This window comes from Manis pentadactyla, chromosome 2, assembly GCF_030020395.1.
Source record: "Manis pentadactyla isolate mManPen7 chromosome 2, mManPen7.hap1, whole genome shotgun sequence".
Taxonomy (NCBI): domain Eukaryota; kingdom Metazoa; phylum Chordata; class Mammalia; order Pholidota; family Manidae; genus Manis; species Manis pentadactyla.
The window spans coordinates 209,591,980-209,614,907 of record NC_080020.1 but is presented as its reverse complement, the minus strand read 5'-3'; the positions used below and the strand labels follow the sequence as shown (position 1 = coordinate 209,614,907).

Genomic DNA, 22,928 nt, shown 5'->3' with positions numbered 1-22,928 from the left:
ATAGAAAAGAGAGCAAGAGATTTTACTTTGAGAATCTGAACTGAAAAGCCACCAGATTTTTAGGCGCTGGTTTCCCTTTCTCTGTTTTCGTTATCCATCTCATTTTAGAAGGGAAATCAGTTGCTAGTGGGAGTCAGTCTCACCCTAAAAAGTAGCCCCTGTGGGCACACAGCAAAGGTACAAAATGCTCAGGGGCCCTGGGGTCTCGCAGGTGGGATGTGCCTCCCGAGCAGTGTCTCTTGGGATGGCTGCAGGTGCGCCCGGAGGGGTTTGTGAGCAGAGTGGACAATGGGGAGACTTTCTGGTGGAAAGAGTGGGTGTGCCCCAAGCCAGTGAGAAATTATTAGACCAGAGGGTTTGCAAGGAGCTCAAGTACATTGACAGGGCTGGAGCATACATGGGGAAGGAGATTGGCTAAGAACTGTGGCCAGACATGTAGCCAGGAGCCAGACAACGAAAAATGCTCTGTGCTCTGCTAGAGAAGGTGGTTGGTGTCCTCTAGCCAGGAAGAAATAACTGAGCATTATGAACAAGAGAATGTCCCTAAAGTGTTTGCAGCTTGACAAAGAACTGATTAGAGGGAGGGAGCGAGACTGCGGACCCGGGAACCAGTTAGGAGCATGCGGAGTATTGGGAATGACAGAGGGTATGAGAGAGGGACAGAGGGAGGAGAGAGGGAAGGGCAACACTGAGATTTATGGCTGCGGTGACTGGTTGGATTCTCTGATGAAGGGAATAGAGGAGAAATGGAGGCAGGTAAGGAGGAGAGGGTTAGTAAGTTCATTTATTATTATCATGCCCAATAGGTGTTAGATAAGTGGTTCTAAAGGACAGAGGTCAACCCTTAGGAAAGACTGGGAAATCCTCAGTATATAAGCAGTAATGGAAGAGTTTCTGAGTTTCTTTCCAGCCCTTAGATCATACAGTTCAATGAATAACGTAATGTTTTAGACAGATGCCCATGTCACCAAGCCTGAAACCAGCAGTGGCCTGTGTCAGGTGATTGGAGGACACCGTGCTGCTGCTCCTCTCATGACTGGGTCGGTGCATAAATCATAATCCTGGTGTTCGGCGGACACCGAGAGTCATCAGAACAGATTTACTGAGTGTCTTCTTTCTGTCAGTTGCTGCGAGGGAGATTAATTTTTTTTTAATGTGAAGTAATTTCATGGAGTGTTCAGTTCAAATTGAGGTAAGATGCAGAAGCAAAGAAGGAAGGTGAGAGGCAGAGGAGGTTTCTCCTGAAGGTCAGGAAGAATGGTTTAGGAGGAAGGTGGTGAATTCGGTTTTAGGCTTGATAAGTTTGAGATTGTAGCAGAAGGTCCAATGGGAGTGATTACAGCAACAAGGATCCTGGCTGGGGACAAAGACTTGGGATTCATTCTGAGGGCCGTGGTAACTGAAGTTGGAGCCTGTAAAAGGTGGAGCAGGGAGGACTGAGGGCCTGCAGATCCCAAGGAGGGCCTGGCAGACATGCCTTCAGGCTGCGCAAGGGGGAGGGTGAGCCGCAGGGTTAAAGGTGGAACAAGAGTAATACTGTCATGAGAAGAGGGAGTTCAGGGAGGGGGTGCTGACCGGCCTTAGAGGTCAGGGGTGATAGTGACTGCCTGGAAAATGACCATCGGATTTAATGATAGGTCGTCATTGGTGGCTTTTCTCAGAGGAATTTCATGGAATAAAGAGTTAGGAGGTCAGAGCAGGTCATTTCGGAGGAAGACAAGGAGGATGGGGAGTAAAAATAATAATACTAATAATAATAGTTGACACATATGTGCTCCCTATGTTCCATGCCAGGCAATCTTCCAAGCACTCTTTATGTTTTATTTTGTTGAATCATCAGAGTAATAATATTGGTTATTAATTATTATAATTGATTTTTCTATTAGTAGTGCTGCTGTTGATTATTAATTTAATTAACATTATTAGCTGTTGTTGATTTATTAATTTTATTAATATTAGTATGGTTACTATTATTTCCTATTTACTGATGAGATACGCTAGGAAATAAAGGCAGTGAATGAAGATGGATCTTTTGAAACATTTTGCAGCAATAGAAGGACTGGAAAAGCACAGTAGGGGACATGGGTAAGTGAAAGCTTTTCCAGGAGTCTCTAACTTTTTTGAAAGCAGTGAGGGAAGGAGCCAGTGATGATTAACTGTAAATGAGAGAAGCATGAGCAGGTAGGACTGAGGTGGGAAGAAACTGGTTGGGAGGGGACAAAGGACCCCATCTTCACAGGAGAGGGGACACAGTTTTCTATAAGAAAACTTTAGTTACTCATATTTTAAAATTCAAAAGTAAGACAGTCTCTGAACTTATGCTTCATTGTGTTAGAAAATTAGGAAAGGGAGTGAGACAGCTTCCAATTATTATTGCTTGCATCTTTTTTTTTCTAGAAAATATCTTAATTCCATGTTAAAACATGTAGAAAGAGAAAGGCTCAATTTTATTTAACATTAACTCCACCAAATGAAGGTCTGTCAAGTCATTTTCCTTATCATTTGTTACTTTATTTTGGTATTTCAACATAAAAGTGAATTTTTCTTCATGTGTATTTGGATGCAGTAATTGGATTTTCTTAACTGTTACTTAATAACCCTGAATGAAGAAAATGAGTAACTGTAAGGACAGAGAAGAATTGTGTCTAAGTCTGTCTGTAATGATGCAATTGAGACATTGCTTTTATGAGAACGTCTTTATTAAACGGGGGAGGAAGGCACAGGACCACTCTCTATTGTGCTGTCTATTACCAAGTTTGTAGGGAACAGAGTGAATTGACAAGCTGGCCACCGGCTCATCAGTTGGAGCACCATTGACGTTTAGGACCTTGAGTGGCTGTAACTTGGTTACAGGTTCTTGTGAATAGCTGGGACTGGCTGGCTGCACTGTGCTGAGCTCCTCAGATTCTCTGTCTCCCTCTCCTCCCTCCCGCCCTCTTCCTCCTCCTCTGTCTTGGTGGGATGCTGTTTAGACTTGACCAAAGTTATGTATGGGAGATGAGTAAACATTGCCCAGGCAGGCCAGTGCTTCTGTGAGCCTCCAACTCTACCGAATCGAACTCAGCATTTACCTCAATCCAAAAAGGTGACAGTGCTTCCACATATGTCCCCTGGGGGAATACACTCTCCTTGGAAATAGAGTTGAAAAACACTTAGAAAATACCCACTGTGGCCACTGCAGCAGACATTTCAGTTTGAAAACATTTCCTGAGGAAAAGTAAATGTTTTCTCATAGAACCCAGTGTTTTGTGTCTACGCAGACATTTTCATCAAAACATTTTATTTATATGTAAAATGTTTCAAAAGTTCATCCTGTGTAAACATGATCATCTAATACTAATCAGGGTGTGTGGAGAACCTTTGTCTATCCATTAATATCTGGTGTTCGTCAGTGTGTGTTTTGTGTCTGATGTTAAATGTCTTTTTTGCAGATATTGATGAATGTGTAAACAACACTGTTTGTGACAGTCACGGGTTTTGCGATAATACAGCCGGCTCCTTCCGCTGCCTCTGTTATCAGGGCTTTCAGGCCCCACAGGATGGGCAAGGGTGTGTGGGTGAGTTTTTAGACTTCTTTCCCCAATATGTTTCACATCTCCTTACTGAAAAAGAAAGTCAATGGGATCAACAACAGGAGAGATTGTAAGCAAGGTAACTGGGCAGAATTTCACCATAATTCAATTTTGTCATACCACTTGGGGTTGTGCAAAAAGATCCCTATGGTTTCTGAAATCATTATGGACATTCAGAAATACAAAAGAGTAATGTCCAATTCCAGTGTATCTTTAACAGAACATCTGTTTAAAGTCTTAGCTGAGGACACAGAACTCTTCAATCCCTCCGGCACAGGAAATAAGAGTCTGGCGCGTGTGGTGTAGCTTGTCGGTCTTCAGAATGCACCTCCTTAAGCTGTGCATTTAAGGACAAATGTTGGCAGGAGTTTCAGTTTCCAGGAATGACACCTGTAAAATGATGCTTTGGATTGTTTGACTATGTTTCTTCAATCTGTTCCGGGATTGACGAAGCCCAAAGGAATCTTGACCATCACTAGCTGTCCAAGAATACGGGCCAGCACGTGCTCATGTAGGAGATATTTTAAGTTTCATTTTCTGATCAGCTGTGATTTCTTTAAATCAAATTCTTTAGGAAACCTATCTGCAATTAGCACGACTAAATGGGAAAGAGAAGTAAGGTTATTAAATTCAGAACCTCACAGGTAATAAGACTTTTTATTCTTAAGAAAAATAGCTCTGCTCGTTTTATAGCAGATGGCATTGGAGGAGGAGGCAGTAACTTTTTAATTTGAGAAGTTGCAATTGAAACGTTAATTCATTTCCCATCTGGGTTAAACTGGGAAAACAAAAGGTATCTGGAGGTTTTGTGATAAAATCATTTGAATAATAGCCAGTTTTAGCAAGCACTATTGTAACTGCTCTTTCCAGCCGCTGCTTTAGTCTTCTTTGCACTGAACTAGAAGTGATAAAAATTGCCTGACATTCGCTAAATATTTTGACTAAATAAGACATGTGGTCCTGGCCCCCACTTATCTTCTCAGCCTCACCATGTTCTTCCTCACCTTTTAAAAGTTCCAGCAACATAAAACTGCTTGTGGTTTTGCTCACGTAGCTGTGCAATTATTTGGCTGTTTTCTTCTGCTGCTGGAAACACCCTCCCAACCTCCCCCCGCCTGAACCTGGATTCATCCCACTCATTCGTGAAGGTCGAGGTTAAGGTCATGTCCTCCTAGACACCGTCACTGCTCCATCTCTCACTCTCAGGCTGAGCTGTGACCCCTCCGCCTGCTTCTGGAATATCTTCAGCAGATTCTGTTCTAGCACTTACAACCTTTCTCAGAATAATTTAATCAAGTGTGTTCTGCCTGTAGCCACCTTCTCCAGGGCTGCGAGAACCATGTGATGAGGAGTTCGTTTCCCTCCCCACTGGGTGGGTCTGATGTTTGGCCTGTTGTAGGTTTTCCACATATGTCAGCTGTTCCCTGTCAAGATAGCAGATGTTGAACCACTGACTCCATACAGCCCCTGAGCCCCTGGTTAATGTTCATTTCTAACCGGCCACTTGAGCACACCAAACCCATCTCGACATTTCATTTCTGCCCACAGAACACAGCCCTTAGAGAAGAAGTATTTGTTATCATCATTTTAGTGTATTCAACAGGTGTCATTTGTCTGTTTATTCAATCTTTCAAAAATATGAACTGGGCACCTATTATATGCACTTCACCACATTGAGGGTTGTCTAGAATTTAAGAAGTGAATCAGTTCCGAGACCACCCTTTGACCTTGATGTTTTCTGTACTTTGACCCTGGCTGCCTCCCTCTCCCATCTCTACTCCTTCTGATTGCCTGCTCCTCCTTCAGATGGAGCTTGGCTCTGGTATCACTGCCCTAATCTGCCCTGGCTTGTAAGGTCCACCGCTCCATGCTTCCATAGTGCTCATACTTTTCATTCTCAGCATTTATCACAGCCCATAAGACTATTTGATGAATTTCCTAACTTGACTATAAGCTCCATGAAAGCAGTAACTGGGCCTGCCTGGCTCATCATTGTCTCCCCAGAGCCTGGTCCATAGAAGTGAACTAGAAAATATTTTTTGATTGAATGAATACAGTCTGATGGGAGATTTCAATGGTTATATAAATAATACAAGTAAGAAAGTAGAAAGTTCTGTTTAACATTTACCTAAAATTGATAAATGTAAACTGGCAAATTTCTGAAGTCAATGTTTCTGGTCTAAATTATGACTGTCTATATTGAGGAAATAAACCAACTCTGTGCTTTACTTCATGTCATAGTATCTTTTCATAAGCTAAACCAGCTCTTCGGGTTTACATATGCTTATATATAAAGTGAAAGGGAAAACTGAGGTAATTATCCAGATCAAGATACATAAACATTTTGTCCTATTAACTAGGTAAAGCAGGTGAAAATAGGATTTTTTCCCCCTGAAAAATTTGGATAATTGCTCAGATTTTTAACTTTGTATAAACCATCTCAGAGTGTGCTCATGAAAACTGACATTTGTTCATATTTAATGTATAAAATGCATGAGCATTTCAGATGTCAAGTCAGATATTTTGCTCAATTAGCCACTCATTAATAATCTCTTAGGCAGAGACAAGGTAAAAGTTAGTATTGGGTAAGGTCAAATATACAATTAGCCTTTCTTTTGGGCTATGTACCTGTATAATATTGAGTAAAGCATATTCATTAGTAGAGATTCCTTGACAGCATTTAATTGAGTATACTTGAGTACAGATGAAAAACATTTAGCAAAAGAGAAATTACACTATGGAACACTAAAAGAATTTTTAAAGGCACAGTGAAATCAGTGATATGTTATAGGACCAACTTGCTTTACATGAATGATTAATGTAGCCCCATGCATGTTTACAGGGGCCTTTCTTTCATTTCTTGAAGGGATGCACAACCTGAATTTTGGTTGTTAAATCATGAGCATTTTGGCTCCTAGAGAACTGTGTTATCAGACATTGGAGTAGATTTTGAATACTTGAAAAAATGAATTTAAAGAATGCTATGGTTTCAGAAATGCCAGCGCTACTAATTTTCTTTGAATTCAGAACTGAAACTAGCGTGTCAGGTTATTTAAGACCTTGTTATGTTGAAAAGTCAGGGAAGAGAAAATGCCACGGCCAAAGCATGTATGCGATGCTTGCAGTTCAATTCCATGGCATTCCTTCCAGCTGGAATTGGCATTTGGAACCGTTGCTTTGTGTTTTCGTGGTCCTTTCACGCAAGTCAAACCATGCCACCTGCCTTAAGGAGCCCCTTCCCCCAAATAGCAGATGCGTTTGATTGCTCACTGGGGATCACCTTGTTTCCAGCAGACACCACCAGCCTTGGCACAGCTGGTAAAACAAAGAGCTGTCAGGAGGGAGGCACACGTCTGACTTGATCTCTGCTCCCTTTTCCAGATGTGAACGAATGTGAAATGCTCAGTGGAGTGTGTGGTGAAGCCTTCTGTGAAAATGTAGAAGGGTCCTTCCTGTGTGTGTGTGCTGACGAAAACCAGGAGTACAACCCCATGACCGGGCAGTGCCGCTCCCGGGCGTCTGGAGGTGAGTCACTGCGGCACTGCAATGAGCAGGGGCTCCTCTTGGGGACCTGTGCCAGCCTAGGTTTGGGCCAAACACAGAGAGCAAGGTAAGAAATAACCAAATGTTCTGGCACAATGCTGTGTCTGGAAGTTTCCATGCTCTTTTGGAGTCTGCCTTATCAGTGGAATTAGGATGTGGGTAATGACTCTTTGAACTTAGACGGCCTCTAATGTGCTTTCCAACCCAGAGACGCCATGGGTAGCAAAAAGCATCCAAAATGATGATAGCATTTGCTTGGGAATTGCTTAAAACTCAGAGAGCCATCCACTCACGGTTTAATATGGCATCATCTCATTAAGTCGCATGATCCTTGTTTCTTGGCCCTTGGAGGAATGTGTCTTGACACTTCTCTAAATTAAAAGCAACATATAGGCCTCTCAGGATCTACAAAGACTTCCACTTGGAATTCTTAAGGTGTTTTTTTTCAGAATTTGGCCTAGAGAGTGGCTGTGTTTGCATTCGTTTAAAATTTGATTTAGGCTGTGTCGTCAGGGCACGAACTGAACTGGAGACCTGTTGCATTTCCAGAAAATTAATCAGCTTCCAGATCACCCTTCTAGTTTGTGCCATGTAGCTGTAGCTTGGTTGCATTTTAAGGAAAGCGGAAGACCAAATGGTCCTTTGAGAGCCAAATAAAATGGAACATAGGCCATTTTACATTCTTGCTCAAAGTTTGAGGATATATATATATATATATATATATCTGTTCTGTGTAAAATAACTATCTTTTCAAGTCATAGGGAGTAAAATAAAAATATTTTCACTTACACACATTTTTAATGAATTAATATAGAAAGGTAAAGGGTGAAGAATTAAATGAACAGGCTAATTCCAAACCAGTCTATGAGGGGAAAGAGACAGCGTATTACCAGAGGGAGGCGCTGCCGTTTGTTCAAGTGACCACCCCTGAGACACAAGCCACAGAGAAAAAACTTTTCATCTTAATTCTACCTATTATAATAAAAACAAGCAAAAAATCAGAAACCTCGCTGGCCAATAATGGGGTTGGTTACATAACTGTTTTTTTCTTACTTATCTTTGATTCTGTAGAGTACCACCTTTCCTGCAGTATTATTTTGACTGAAATAATTCATGTACCATAATAGTGTATAGTCACTGAAAGATCTGTATGAAGATTAGGTAGTCAGAATAAATGCATATGCTACAATGTTCAAACCAAGATATTCCAATGAGGACAGTCTGAGGAAGGAGGTTGGGGGAGAATACATGAAAAGATCATTACTGGCATTAATGGGAATTATAGTGTTTTCCTTTGTTTTCCCAACTTTTTGTAACCTTTAAACTGAAATGACCAGGGTTCTGGTCTGCTAAATACTGTCCAGCTATGTAAGCCTGGCCATGCCATTTAATATCTGCATTTTGATTTAGAAAGGTTATATTTACCTCAGAGTATTATTATTATTATTTTTAAAACACATGTAAAAAAGGCTTTTGTTGGTGGAAAAGTACTCTGAAGTATTAAAATAGTAAGCTGTCATCCAAATAAATAAGGGATATCTATTTCTCATCCTCTATGATCTCTTGTGCAGTGGTGGACCTTTAACTATAAATACTTATTTTGTTAGAATAGTTTAATGGTGCCAAGAAGTGGTTCATTCAGTTCACACAACTCCAGTTAGGATACGTGCCTAGGATCCTGAAATTTGCTCAATTCTTTTTTGAGAGATTAATAATGCCTTAATAAGACTGTGAGACCATCTGAACCATTTTTGGTGAAATGGGCCAGCACACCGTAATATGCTTTTTAAAACTTGACAGTGACTTTTTACAAGCCTTGCTCCTCATTACCATTTTTTAAAAGTTTTTCTGCAACCAAGTCCCCAACTCCTGCTTTGCCTTTTTCCTCCCTTTGTCTCCTTGCTCTCTCATTGATTGACTGATTCTGGAACGTTCATCTAGTGAGAGTTCACTAAGTACTCCCTTGTTTTTTCAAAGAACATGATTTTGAGTGCTCAGCTTCATAAAGTTTGCCTGCCAGTGAATACATAATTTTTCCTTCCTCTTAACATTATATTTAATCCTTTAATTATGGGGATTCTTGCCTATTTTCCCCTTAGTTCTGTGCCTTCTGCTAAATACTCTGCATACTCACTTGTGTTACTGGTCCACATCAGTACAATCTAACTAGATAGTATCTGGTGAAGCTTATTAATTTATATAGTTGCTGGCAACTCCAACTTCTGCATCTCTCAATTTGTATAGTTCTTGGCAAACTTTGACTGATTATATGGAGTTTTAAGATTGTATATGATGACCTCTGCATCTTAGTAATTCTGTATCTTGTAATCCTGCAGCTATAAACTGCAGCCGGAGCCATGTCCTTGACCTCATCAGAACCAATAAAAATTGATCAGTGGTTGAAAAAAATGATTAAAGCTGGAAATCGTGAAAAAGGTGTCTTTAATCATTTAAATTTTAACTTGAAGCATGTAACTGTGCTTTCATTCACCAATCCTTGAAGAAGGGGCAAAGTCTTTTTACTTTTTTTTTGAGAAGTCCACCTTTAGAGTTCTGCACGGCTTGTCTGGAATAAACCATATCTGTTATGCATTATCTACACTACCCACTTTAAAGAAATAGGAATTTCAAGGCCTTTTTAAAGTAAGTGAATGTGAAATCCCTGTAGATTTTCATAGTTCTCCATTTTCTACAGTTGTCATATCCATACCTTATTTGATAGCATCCTTTTTATGGAATCAACCTTAGTCTCTCTAAAGCTTTAACTTGTCCTAGATATACCTTTTCTATACCCATTCCTGTTTTATTGGTTTATATGCTATTTATTTTTGTAATTACAGTAACAACCCACTAGCATGAAATGTTTGAGGATAAACATAGCTGAGTCTTGGTCAGCATCCTGCCATTGGGCATTCCACCCAACCTGTTGGGAACCTACCTCAAGAACAGCCTCCTGGCTGTGAACATTCTAGGTGTTGTGGCCATTAGTCAAGGTGTTTTCAGACAGTTCAAGAACATCAGCTAATCCAGAAAATTTTTAGGTGGAGGCTATTTAAAAGAGCTTGCATGATACTCCAGTCAAAGACTCGGCTCATGCTCAGAACAAAACATTTTGTACCAAATTTAAGTTAGACTAACAGCTCAGATCTCATCCTTCCTGAAAAGTAATTAGGAAAGGGAAGATAAATTTGCAGTGTAGGCCATAACATTTTTACTTGACTGTAAAATTTCCATTGGATAGAAGACATTCTGATGAGCAGTAGCATGACAGTCTGAATACTGAGGACAGCCCTGGAGGCAGGAGGTGGATGTCAGGAATGCAGATTTCAGGTCAGTACGCAGAAGGACTTTCTATTAACCAGAGATAGGCAGTGAGTAACTGTCTCCTGCAATTGTGAGGGTTTCGCTAGATGTATCCAAGAACAGGTGGGATGCCTATTGGCAGTAGGGCATTCTTTTCCAGTGGGGTATTGTCCCAGGTGGCCTTTAAGGTACATCTGAACTTTAATGTCCTAGGATTTTTTATTTTGAAACTACTTCTTAGTTTCCACCTGATTTTTTTAAGATCTGGTCTAATGTTTTTCACAGCTTGGGCCTTTGGCCACTAATTTACATTACTGTGCATTGCCTAAAAACACCTGAAACAGAAATGACTAAAAATGTCCATCCCAGACAACTCATCACATGAAAGAAGGTTTGAATATGAAATATAGCCTGATGCTTTTATTTCCTCAGTGCCTGTGATAATTGCTCAATAAAAACTTTATGTCCTTGGGCACTCAAAAGGAAGCAGTAAATATTTAGTCTTGGCAACTGTGGCCTTCAAGCTTTACCCATGAAATGCTGTTCTCTATGTTGATTGGTGCACAGAGGAGGCTCTGTGGTAGGAACTCAACTTTATTTTTAAAACAGAAGGTCTAATGAAAAGAACATGAAAAGATATATATTCTGACCAATGCCGGTGTTCCTCCCACCAAGAAAAGCAAATAACGAAGATTAGAAATTATAGAAAATAAATTGGAATGATTGCATGATAAAATAATTGTTCTTTACACAATTCATCATAGGGTTTCCTTAAATATGTCACCTTTCTCTAATATATTTGAGAGCTTATTCTCACATCACAAGCTAGACCCTAGGCTTCTACATCTGGAAACCACCTTAGCAATTTTCCAGCCCAGCTCGTTTATTTACTGGTAAGAAGCTGAGGCCTAGAGAAAAGTTCTAAATGTTATTCTTAGGGTCATATAGCTGGCACAGAAACCCAACTCAGGGGGCGTGGCGATTACCATTCTGTTTCTCAAGGCTGAGGACCCGTGACACCAAATCCTTCTAAAAATTGTCTTCTTTTGAACTTTATTTGTTTTGTTCTCATTATGAAAATAATGCATACTCTTCTTAGAAAATCGGCAAATACGAAAACATAAAAAGAAAATCCCCTGTAGTGTCGCCCTCCAGGGATAATTTCTGTCTCCATGTTGACCTCCAGATTCTTTGAAGGGGCATCCATACTCCCCCTACCTCAACGGAACTGTCTCCAGTTTTATCCTCAACACACTGAGATCAAGTCCTCAGACTCTTCATCTGAGTGAAACTCCTTTCTCTTGGGGCATCAGCCAGTGTTTATATGCTAAAGCCATTCATCTTATTGCAAACTCCATCTTCTGAAACAACTGACGGTGGTCTCATGTCTTCCCTCTCCCTTCTTTTTCCCTTTAATTGGTTCCAGGGCATTTCTCTTCCCTGTATCCTCTGATCTCTTGCACCGGTCATTTCTGCCTCATTCTCAGATCTTTTTCTCTTGCCCACTCCTTAAATAACAATGTCCCAGTTGCATGTTTAGTCCCTCTTTTTCTATATTCTTCTCCCAAGATATTTTATCCTCTTTTATGTCAACTGTTACTTATATGGTGAACTGCCCAGCAGATTATTACTTTTAAGGTGGAACTTCTGCCTCCACCTCGCTCCTGAGGGCAACGTTCCCGAGGGCCACACTCCCTGTTCCCAGATGCCTATGTCTAACCTTTCTCCCAAGGTGTATAAGCATCTCTGCCTGAAATTGTCCAAAACCGAATTAAATACCATGGCCTCTCCCATCTGTTACTCTCCCTGTGTTCTCTCATTATCTCCAAATATCAGTACCGGAAGTCCTGAAGTCATTTTTCTCCCCATCCAACCAAACCCTCATAACATCCTGCCAATCCTGCCTCAACAGTATCCTTCGATGTCCCTGCTCCTCTGTTACCATTGCCCCTCAGCATCTCTTACTGGGCCTCGGCAGTAGCCTCTTGACTTCTCTCCCTGCCTTTCCATCCATTCCCACTCCACACTGCTGCCCACAGTTTTATGTGTTTCAAAGCATAAATCAGGTTTGCAATCCTTCTTAAAACTTTTAGTTGCTTACGTCTGCCCATAGCATGAAGTCCAAGTCCATTTGCAGGGCAGCAAGACCCTTCTATATTCATGCCTCTTTGCATCCCCTGTAACCTAGCTCACTGCTCAGCACAGTGCCTGACCTATGGCAGACACTTAGTGACTACTGAATAAAATTGCCTCTCTACACCCAGGAATGTGTCCACTCTATATCCCACCACCCCATTCACAGGTGGTTCTGTTGAATAAAAATAACTATTCATTTTATCAAAGATGTAATTGGGGCCCCGCTTCAATGAGGAATTATCTATTCACACTTCTGTGGTGGAGGGTGGGATAGTTCCTGTCTGTGCCTTGGTAAAATTACAAGTGAAACAAAAGAAAAAAGATTTCCCTGCTGTCATGGCACCCACTGTGCCAGCCCTCCTCATGGATCTGACACCTGAACTATGTCTTGTTCTCTTTCTAGAGAGATCCATTATCTCTATAGGTTTTGTGTATGTACATACTCTTACAAAGGGAGGAAACCACAGATAATAACATTCAACTGTTATATTTGGCAGAGTAGGGTTTTTTTTTAATGTCTTCAGTTAACCTGCAAAATAAATTACCATTGAGTTTTTTTTTCAATGATTTCTGATTAGAAATAAAGACCTTTGGTAGAAAGAAAAAAATGAAAGACAGTGAGACCACAGTATGTAGAATGCAAACATTGTAAAAAGCCATGAAACTCCTGGAATCTTACTGTGTATTTGTAATAGATCTATACCATAAACGTAGGGAAGATTGAGGAACGTGTGCTCATTTGTTTAAAAAAAAAGTTTGGTCAGGTTTCTTTGAGCAAAGGCAATGATAGTATGAGAACTTTATAGTTACCAACCCATTCTTTTATTTTTTTTAATTTTTCTGCATGTTGTATATATAGTATCTAAAAATAAACAATATGAATTTTTAATAAAGAGATGTTGGTGTTTGAATGAGGTTACATGTTAGTTAAAGTGACAGGACAAAATCAAAGGGGACACATTCCTATATATATAAGCTATTTTAAGTTCTTAATATTGTAAGAGATACCCATACTGTTGCACTAGAAATGTATTTGGGATCCTAGAATTTGCATTAAGAGGCCTTCAGAGGAATGGTTTGTACATTTCCTCTTAAACTTTCCCAGACACTTAACGTGTCGCCTCTGATGGGGCTTTGCTCCCGGGCTCCTCAGAGGCCCCGGAGGTGCCCAGGTGTTGGTGCTGTGACCGGGCTGCATCCCCGTGACGTCCTCTCATTTCTGTGTCACCGTATGTGCTTCCTGTTCCCTCTCATCTCCGTGTGCTCTCATTTTTCTTTCTCCTCAGTTCTTTATTCTGCTTCCAGAAGTCTCTTCTTTCACCCAGACCTGCCCATTTTTCTTGTCCTGAATTTTCCAGTGTCCGGTAATGTCTCCATAAGTCACAGACTTTTTCTTCTCTTCCCCTGTCCCCAGGCTGGTCCCGTCCAGCTCGCTTCTGCATTCTCTTCACCAGAAAAAACAAAAACAAAAAAACTACTTCAACCTGGTGGGTGTTTATTGCCTGCCTTGAAGTGCGGGGCCATGAGACCAATGTTGTCTTTGACCCCAGCACCTAAGTCAGAAAATCAGCTGTCAGAAACACATGTTCACAAGTGACTTCTTCCCTGCCCCTCTGCAGTCTCTCAGAGTGGAGTTCTGTGACTCCTTCACCAGACCACCTCTCATCTCACCCTGTTCCACCACACAGACCTAAGACAGTTGCACATTTTACTCCTCTTCACCCTGTCACACCTAACTTGCTGGCCAATTTTTTTTTTTCTCAGTTCATTTTCAAGAAGTTGGTTCAAATATCAACTCCTACAGGCAGCCTTCCATGATAGTCTTGCCCACCCATCCCCTCTGCAGACAGCTCAGGTGCCCAGCACTGTCATGGTCTGACTCCCCATCTCATCGACCTCTTTAGGGATGAGAACTGTGTGGAGGAATCTCCTTCCAAAGTATTTTTTCTGTTACTTGTTTTCTACCCTTCATTTTCACTTTCACATCAGCCATCTGAAGTAACCACCTCTGACAGCCACATCCCTTCATATCCAGTCCCTTCCCGCTGTCAAGTCCACGTTTGTTAAACTCACCAGTGCTTTCTCCTTAATGCCCCTTCACATACACACTTCTCCTCTCCCAAGTCCCTGAGAAAACCAGAAAGAAAAAAAAAAAAGAAATATGAATTTCTAAGTCCTCCTGACTCTTCCTTGGAATATTAACACTAGAATTGCTAAACTGTCAAAGTGTGAGTAGGCATAAAACATCAGTGCCTGTGGTGATTTTAAAAATGAAGAGAATAAAAGCTTCCTGAGTAATTCTGTAGTAAGTCATTTACTGAATGTTATCGTAGTCACAGAGTTTTATCGCTTAATGTCTTTTTCAGCCCTGTGGGAGTGTTTCACCTGGGGGCAGTGTTTACTCATGCCCATTTATGACGTTGCTCTTGGGTGGCTGTCTAGTCCTGACTGTCCAGAAGGACATGGTGGGGATTAGCCTGAAGGCCTTTGGAAGACATTGCAAGTGGCAGATGAAAGGCCAAGGCTCCCGTCCACTTGACCCAACAAACCTTCCGCATTTCCTCCCTGTAACAACAAACCTAAGGTTAGATGTATTGGGGGAAAGAAAGAAGGAAACAATCCTATCGACGAACACCATGCTCTCTTCTTTCTGACAAACTAAGAGAAAAGAAGCTTCCAAAAAGGCTCTTCTCAAGTGGCGCCTGCAGCTCAAACCCATGACTTCCTATTTGGAGCAGGGAATGTGATTGCCCTGTGCATGGCCTCCTTACAGCTGAGCTCTGCACCAGGAAGGATTACCCTGGCCCCTCCCCATCAGTGTCAGAGAAAAAAGCAATAGAAGAAAGGCAAAGCAAAGCAAATTCATGCTCGTTGAGGTGCTGAGAAGCCAAGCCCCGTAGAAGAGGTTGGGGGAAGCACTAGGCATGAGACATTGGACCCAACCTAAATTATAACCTGCACCGTCTATGTCACGGAATTACTCTGTGGATCTCAGAAAAAGACCTCTGTAAAAGTTCCTTCAAAAACACATGTGTAAAAGGTCCAAAAACTCACTTCTTTATCACCATCCGTAAGACTAAAATACACAAATTGTTGTTTATAGATGTTAAAGCCAACCTCTTAATACAAATTGAAAAATCAAATCTGGAAATGCTGGAGAAGTAATGTATTTCTTAGAAGTCCATAGCATGAGAGAGTAATATGGCTAATCTTATTTGTAAAATCCTTCAGAAAAATAAAATTCATTCTTTTTAATGCTTGGCACTTTCTATATCCATTGATTTGATCTTTTAAAATTATTTTGCCATAGAAACATTCCTCCCTTGGCCCCAATGACCTAAATTCATACAGAAAATCTCTAAAGAAATCACATTACTTATATTTACTGATCAGAGTGTTTCCCCAGTAGAAAAATGCTCTAGAAAGTTAATTATTTAAGGGTTAGGAAGATAGGGAAATTGTAGTTTTTCACAGAATGACCTTGTGGACCAGTTTTTTTAAAAAGAATTTGCATCTCTTTCCAAACATGGATGAGATCCTGACTAAGCCTCAATTTCAGCTGTACAAACATCAACCTTTCAAACTTCTTGCTAAGAAAATAAGAGCAAACCTTGTAACAATAATAATTTGATGATATTATTGATTGTTTCCCTTATGCAATAACCTGTGTGTTTCCTTCCAAAGATAAAGGAAAACAAAGATAATTTTATTTCTTAGTTTCTTGCTGCAAGTATAACAAACATTGTAGAGAACTATTTATATATAAAGATTTTGATTTGGATGCCCCTGATTTCCAAAGGCCCGTGAGTATAGCCATCTTTACTCATGTCCTGCTATACAGTATTCCATTTTGTAATAAACATCATGGCATACCTACAACTTTGTAGATGAAAAATACAAATTATTGCACCCTCTTTTAGCACAGACTATAAACTTGATTGGGAAAACTCTAGCTGTGTTGCTGACTTGATCCACATATTTCTAAATACATTCCTCTCTACTAGCAGCATTTTTAGGCCAACTGAATAAAATAAATAAAAATTGAGCAGAACTAATAGTAATAGGCTGTCAATTTATTCATAAGTGTTAGGGAAAGTTTACATAATTTTCTACAGGACTTAACTGATTTAATAATTGAAAGTACCTACCCTTAGTTTTCCCAAATGATTCTGTGTGTAAGATGCTTGGAGCCCTCATGAAGTGAATGAAGGGGTGGTCATTCTCTTAGAGCAGGCAAAGCGCATTTCTGTCCTCGGCACACTTGGAAAGATAGATGAGCTGAGGCATGTGGCAGGTTTTACCCAATTTCACACATGAGGAAATGATTTAAAACTGCTTCATAAACTGCTGCATAGGAATCAGCATTTCAGTATTTTCCTGGACTCTTACTCAAGGTTTGAATTTGTTATTAACTCTAGGTTTGAATTTGTTATTAACTGTTAACACTAACTTAGAGTCCAACCTGTATATTCTGTGAAAGACAGAAAAATCTGAGAATTAGCCAGACATGTGTGAGAGGGATCTTTTACATTGTCATTGATATTCTGTGTCCTGAGAATAATACATATGACAAAGGTTTATTTGCTGCTTTGCTTGTTTTTATTGCAAAAAGAAGAAAGGGCTGTAGAACTTACATTTTAAGAACACCTTTGCTGTTTGGTATATTAACCAAGTTTCCACCACCAGTCTGATCTTGCCAAAATAAATACATGGGGAATTATTGTGAAAATAACCCCTTAAACTTTCCTAATGATAAAATTATCTACCGTCTTCAAAAAAAATGTAGGTGTTGACATCAAGGTCTTATTCTCACTGACAAATGCTTTCCCTTTGTCCTTAGAGTTTCTTTGGGTCTAAAAATCTGGAAACAGCAGAGTTCTAATGAAAATACATCATTAGAATTAATGTTAAAAAAATGTGATGCAATAGTCATCTTATGTGATACAGCATAAAATAAAAACTATTCATAAATTCTATCTGGATGATAGGCAGTACTTTGAACTCTATAGCACATAGTAGGGAGGAGATTAGACCTTCCAAATCTGCAAACTAAGAGAAAAGCATAAACTTGTTCATAGGCTGCAAATCTGGTGGGACTCAGTCTTTTTTAATATTATCTGAAAGTAGATGGATTTGGTTCCATCCTTTGTATTCTATCCTATGACCTTGTTTGTCTTTTCTCACAGAAGGTTAAACTGAGTCTGTTAGAACATATATTCCTCTAGGATGTACTTGATGGCAGACTAGCGCCCAGCCTTGAAATTCTACCTAGGCTTTAGCAGGCACTTATCATTTCATTCTAAGTCATATATTTGCAGCAATTTTCATAGTTAAATTTTCAGTAACGAAAGGTTATTTATAGACTCTAGTTACTGCAGAGTTTTTCTGGTTATCTTCTGCTTTGTACTCTTCAGAAAAGACTGGGGGCACAGCTGATTCAAATAACCACCTAAGGGTTAAATACTATGTGTGGCCCCACATCTCCGCTCGAGGGCTGGGGAAAATTTTCACTGATTTAAGTAGGTGTTATAGCTCAGTAAAGAAAAGTCTTGTGTTTGGCAAGAAAGCAGATATGGAAACTCTACTCACAGCCAAATTTACAAGAATAAAGTAATTGGTTAACATAGAAGAAAATGATTTTGACAGATTTACGCTCTTGGGGTATGTTAAAAATCCACCCAAATTCTGCATGCAAGTGCATTTTTATCTTAAAACAAGATGACTCGGACACTGAAAGTGCAAAGCAGCTTTCTGTAAGCAAATGCCGTTGACACCTGTGCTTTCTTCCTCTGTGTCTGCTGCCCGGTTGTGGTGCAGATCTGATGTGCCCTGTCAACACTCTCTTTCACTTTCTCCCCCCTGCTTAGACTTAGATGAAGATCAACCCAGAGAAGAAAAGAAAGAATGCTACTATAACCTGAACGACGCCAGTCTCTGCGATAATGTGCTGGCCCCCAACGTCACCAAACAAGAATGCTGCTGCACCTCTGGGGCGGGGTGGGGAGATAACTGCGAGATCTTCCCCTGCCCGGTCGTGGGGACTGGTAAGAATCAGCTTAGTGGTGATTCACATTCGTGTTTGGTCGTGTGGTGTCCACAGGCCTTGAAATATTGTCACTTTGGTTACTACCTTGAAGCCTTGAAATGACAGCATTCCCTGGTACCTGCTAGAGTCAAACTGATGCCACCCCACCCCAATATGAATTCTTAACTAACTTCCATCCATCACAGAATATACAGTTACGGTGAGGCTCCAAGTGATATTTTGACAGAATGAAATTTCTGTTTTGCTGCATGTTTAAGTCAAAACCAATCTTTTTTTGCTAAAAATGACACGGCGTTAGCCATCGCTGGAGCTTGCCCTTTAATGCTGGAGACCACGGAAATGGGGAAATAAGTCATAACCCCAATTAAAACGTTGGTAAATAAAATAAACATGAACTAGGAGGATTTTAAAAATATTCTAAGCAAATTTATACAGTGATTAGATTTATTAGCACCTAATCCATGATTTTTTGACAATTGTACTGAATCTCTGTGCCTGAATTAGATTGCAAGAGTTGTCTTAAAGTTGTTGATTCTGAGAAAGCAAAAGTCAATTTAAAGCATGCATTTGTGGAAGATACTAACTTTTTTCCTTTTTTAACCTTCTTCCTTTGTTTTTTTTTCCTCTCTCCTGAAATCAGCTGAATTCACTGAAATGTGTCCTAGAGGGAAAGGTTATGTCCCCACTGGAGAATCCTCCTATGACATTGATGGAGAGAACTATCAAGGTCAGAATTAAGCCAGAAATAAATTTTTAGTGCATATGCATATGACATTCACGTAAGCATGGCTTGGGTTAGGCAGAATTAGAGTTCTTTGAGCCACAGAAACGATTCCACAGCCTTTAACTCCACCACTGGAGGAAGGCCCCTGTGAGCCCCACACAGAGCCGCGTCTTGGGCATTAGAGCACTGTGTTACCTCGAGATGTCACTTCACCTTCTGAATTTCTGTCCCTTCATCTTTGAGGTAGGAATAATGCCTCAAAGGTTACCATGAGGATTAAATGAGATGACATGTGGAAAACTACTTAATGCAAAATTCTATACTTAGGAGATAATTAATTCTCTTATTCCAGAGGAATGTTAGAAATCGTGTAAGTCAGGACCATGTGATTCTGACCGTCGTCATGTTGGTCTTTATGGTCACCAACAAAGCCAAGAACCCATCCTGCTGTTGGTAGGGCCTTTTACTAATGTCCAGAGAGTCTTGGCATGGAGGAGAAAAGAAGAAAGCAAAAGTAGATATGTTTTATATGTTTACTACTATTAGTCTATTATTCTAAAATATATGTGCAGTCTTCTAATTTTGGTGAAATTTAAACTACACATATGAATATTTCCTCCTTAACCACTCTTGACATTTCCATAATAGAGATATTATGACCTTTTGTATACAACATGACTTTTTTTTTCTTTACAGTTTATAATGCTGAAAACTGCTAAATGGCTTCTTTGAGGACTAAAAACATTTTTATTGTCTATACAGTTTTGAACACTGGTGTTATATGATGTGGTATAATTTAGTAGCTGGGTAAGATATTCCACATGTATTTTTAAATACATCTATGGTTTAGTCCAATTAAAAAATTAGAAGACTTTGAGATATGTGTTTAATGGTTTTCAAGTTTACAAGTATCATATACTGTGTTTTTGCAGGGATATGTTGAATCTTACTGCATATTATGGAACAGAGCCCTGATTTTACCACATAGTCTCCCTCTCGTTTATATAAAAATAAATTCCTCCTTACCCTATCTTAGCAGTGCTGTAAAGGGTTGGAAGAATACTAGATGCAGATCCAAATAACCATATATTGTGGACTTAGCCATTTTCTAGTTATGTAACTTTCAGCTTTTCATCAGTGGGGTCTCCAGTTATTTAAATGAGGAGTAGATGACATTAGTTCAAAAATACAAGATTTGATGCTAATCATAATAGCAATAAAAGCAATAAATAGCACTTTTTGAGAGTATATATAAGTTTTCTCATTTAATCCTTTCAATCCTATCAAGTAGCTATTCCTATTATCCCCAGTTTACCACCAAGTAAACTTGAGGTTTGGCAATGGTAAGCACTTGAAATTCTACGGAGGAATGAATATCCTAATACTCTTAGAAATTGGTGGTTTCATTAATTTATCATTATCACCAAAAAAAAGACTTCTCCCAGTGCCATCAAACTTTTGGTAGTTTTCTCCATTTCAACTAAGTGATGGGCCAAAATATACATTTTTGAAAAGGTACATTTTTTAAAAGATGTATTCTTCAAAGAATATTGTTGATGCTATTGTGTATTCCATAGATACTTCATCAAATGCAAGGTAGAAACCATATTTACAAATGTACCTTCTCTAATAATGGTTTGCACATTGTTCCTAAAATATCACAAACAAACCTAATTATATTTATACATCTATGAATTAGGCCTAACTTTAAGAATTTTATATTGCTGCCTTTAAGATTCTTTGGAATATAAATATTATAATGTCTAACTTGAAGCCCAATATTGGTTAGATCCTTTAACTGAAGGATGTAAGCTAACTCCTCTTTCTACTTCCACACTATTTCCCCATAGATGCAGATGAATGCCTACTTTTTGGACAAGAAATCTGCAAAAATGGCTTTTGTTTGAACACTCAGCCTGGTTATGAATGCTACTGTAAGCAGGGGACATACTATGATCCTGTCAAACTGCAGTGCTTTGGTAAGTTTTAAAAGGATATATGAGGGCTGAGAAAAGATGCAAATGGGAAAAAATAAGTAATGTTCTGTAGTAAAAACAACTTCTTTGAATCTAAATCACATGTTGAAAAGATCTGTAAATGTCTAATTGATCTTCCTCTTAAGCAAGATTTAAGAAACTGAAAACCTCCATACTGCTACTTGAATAGACTTCAGAGAGTTAATTTTCAATGTGGAATTATAATTCAGGTCACCAGTTTAACTGAAGTGTTCCTTTGGTCTGAGGAAGCAGAAAAACATAGCAAAAGAAAATAATTTTAAAACTATCATAAAGAGGTTCTTTATCTTAAATTTCTAAGCATATCTTGTTCCTAAATGTTTTCTTTATTTAATGTCAGCAGCTGCAGGGCAACATTATTTTTCCAATCAATAAATTTACCATTTTTATAGGCAAAACTGTTCTCTTTTGAATGGTGATGTGTAATTAATTAAAATGTGGCAACCCCTGGAATCTGGACTAAACTTAGCAGTGTGTAAAGTTTGGTAAATGTGTGAAGTGCAACTGATTGTTGATTTTCCTTAAATAATTTTCTTCTCTTAAGATATGGATGAATGTCAAGACCCCAACAGTTGTATTGATGGCCAGTGCGTTAACACTGAAGGCTCTTATAACTGCTTCTGTACCCATCCCATGGTCCTGGATGCTTCAGAAAAAAGATGTATACGACCAACTGAATCACATGGTAGGTTTGGATGTGAGATGCACGTCTGTGTCCAAATAAATGTCATAAGGTTTTCTTTTTTTGACTGAAGTGTGAGCCATTGGAAAATAGAGAAATTGATTCCTTGTGTATTTTGAAATAATTAAAATAAGAAGCTAAGAGGAATAATAAGATACATATCATCCATATGTAGGAGATTTAGTACTCTGAGCATGCTCATTTAATGGACAACAGAATCTGGAGTGGCTAAGCAGATGGCAGGCTGTTCCATGCCTGAGGAGTCTTCATATTTAATCCTCAAAGGAAGCTGAGGAAGATGTAAGTTCAGGGATGATAATTAGGTTTGTTTGACTAGGTTGCAGGACATGGTTGAGGCTGGGCAGAACAGAAGGTAGAATTTGACAAGGTGGTGGAGACCCCTGACCCTAACCCTAATCCCTGAAGTCTATGATAGGAATCCCTATTGGTCCTGATGAGGTGATGCAGCATGGGTCTTTGGCATAATTGATCAATTCAGCATCGCTTTCAGGAGCCTACTCTAAATGAAGTCACTCAGTAGGTAAGAAAGGTTAGAACTGAGAACCCTAGAATGAAGTGTCATTGGTCCAGGGCTTTAGCAGACGAATTGGGTGAGAAAGCATGAATCCAAAAAAAATACTGTGTAGAAATAAATGGTAGGATTTGATAGAGGAATAAATGTAAAAAAGCAAAGATTGGGAGAATCAGAAGTCCATCAGGAGTATGAAGTACAGAGGGAAGACAGCGGAATGTCTTACGTAATGGTGGGATACTATAGAGGGGAGGATTTAATTGGAACCTGATGGGAAGGCTGAATTTCAGCTGATGGGAAGACACCCAGTTGGAGATGACAGAGGTTTGATCCACGGAAAGACAGGCTGGCTTCAGACTTTTACTTGGACGTCAC

General features: G+C 39.6%; 1 protein-coding gene across 7 annotated transcripts in view; it reads left to right on the top strand.

The window, feature by feature from the left end:
• The window catches only part of LTBP1 (latent transforming growth factor beta binding protein 1), a 367,875-nt gene that overhangs the window by 319,814 nt on the left and 25,133 nt on the right, over positions 1 to 22,928 (top strand). For 3 of the 7 annotated variants that reach the window (XM_036931602.2, XM_036931600.2, XM_057497286.1), the window contains 6 exons: positions 3,432 to 3,557; positions 6,954 to 7,097; positions 18,422 to 18,598; positions 19,241 to 19,327; positions 21,175 to 21,303; positions 21,884 to 22,024. In XM_036931602.2, the coding sequence (XP_036787497.2) occupies positions 3,432 to 3,557; positions 6,954 to 7,097; positions 18,422 to 18,598; positions 19,241 to 19,327; positions 21,175 to 21,303; positions 21,884 to 22,024 (804 nt within the window). The remainder of the gene's footprint in view (positions 1 to 3,431; positions 3,558 to 6,953; positions 7,098 to 18,421; positions 18,599 to 19,240; positions 19,328 to 21,174; positions 21,304 to 21,883; positions 22,025 to 22,928) is intronic. The other 4 variants (XM_036931601.2, XM_036931604.2, XM_036931606.2 and 1 more) reach the window with 2 other exon arrangements.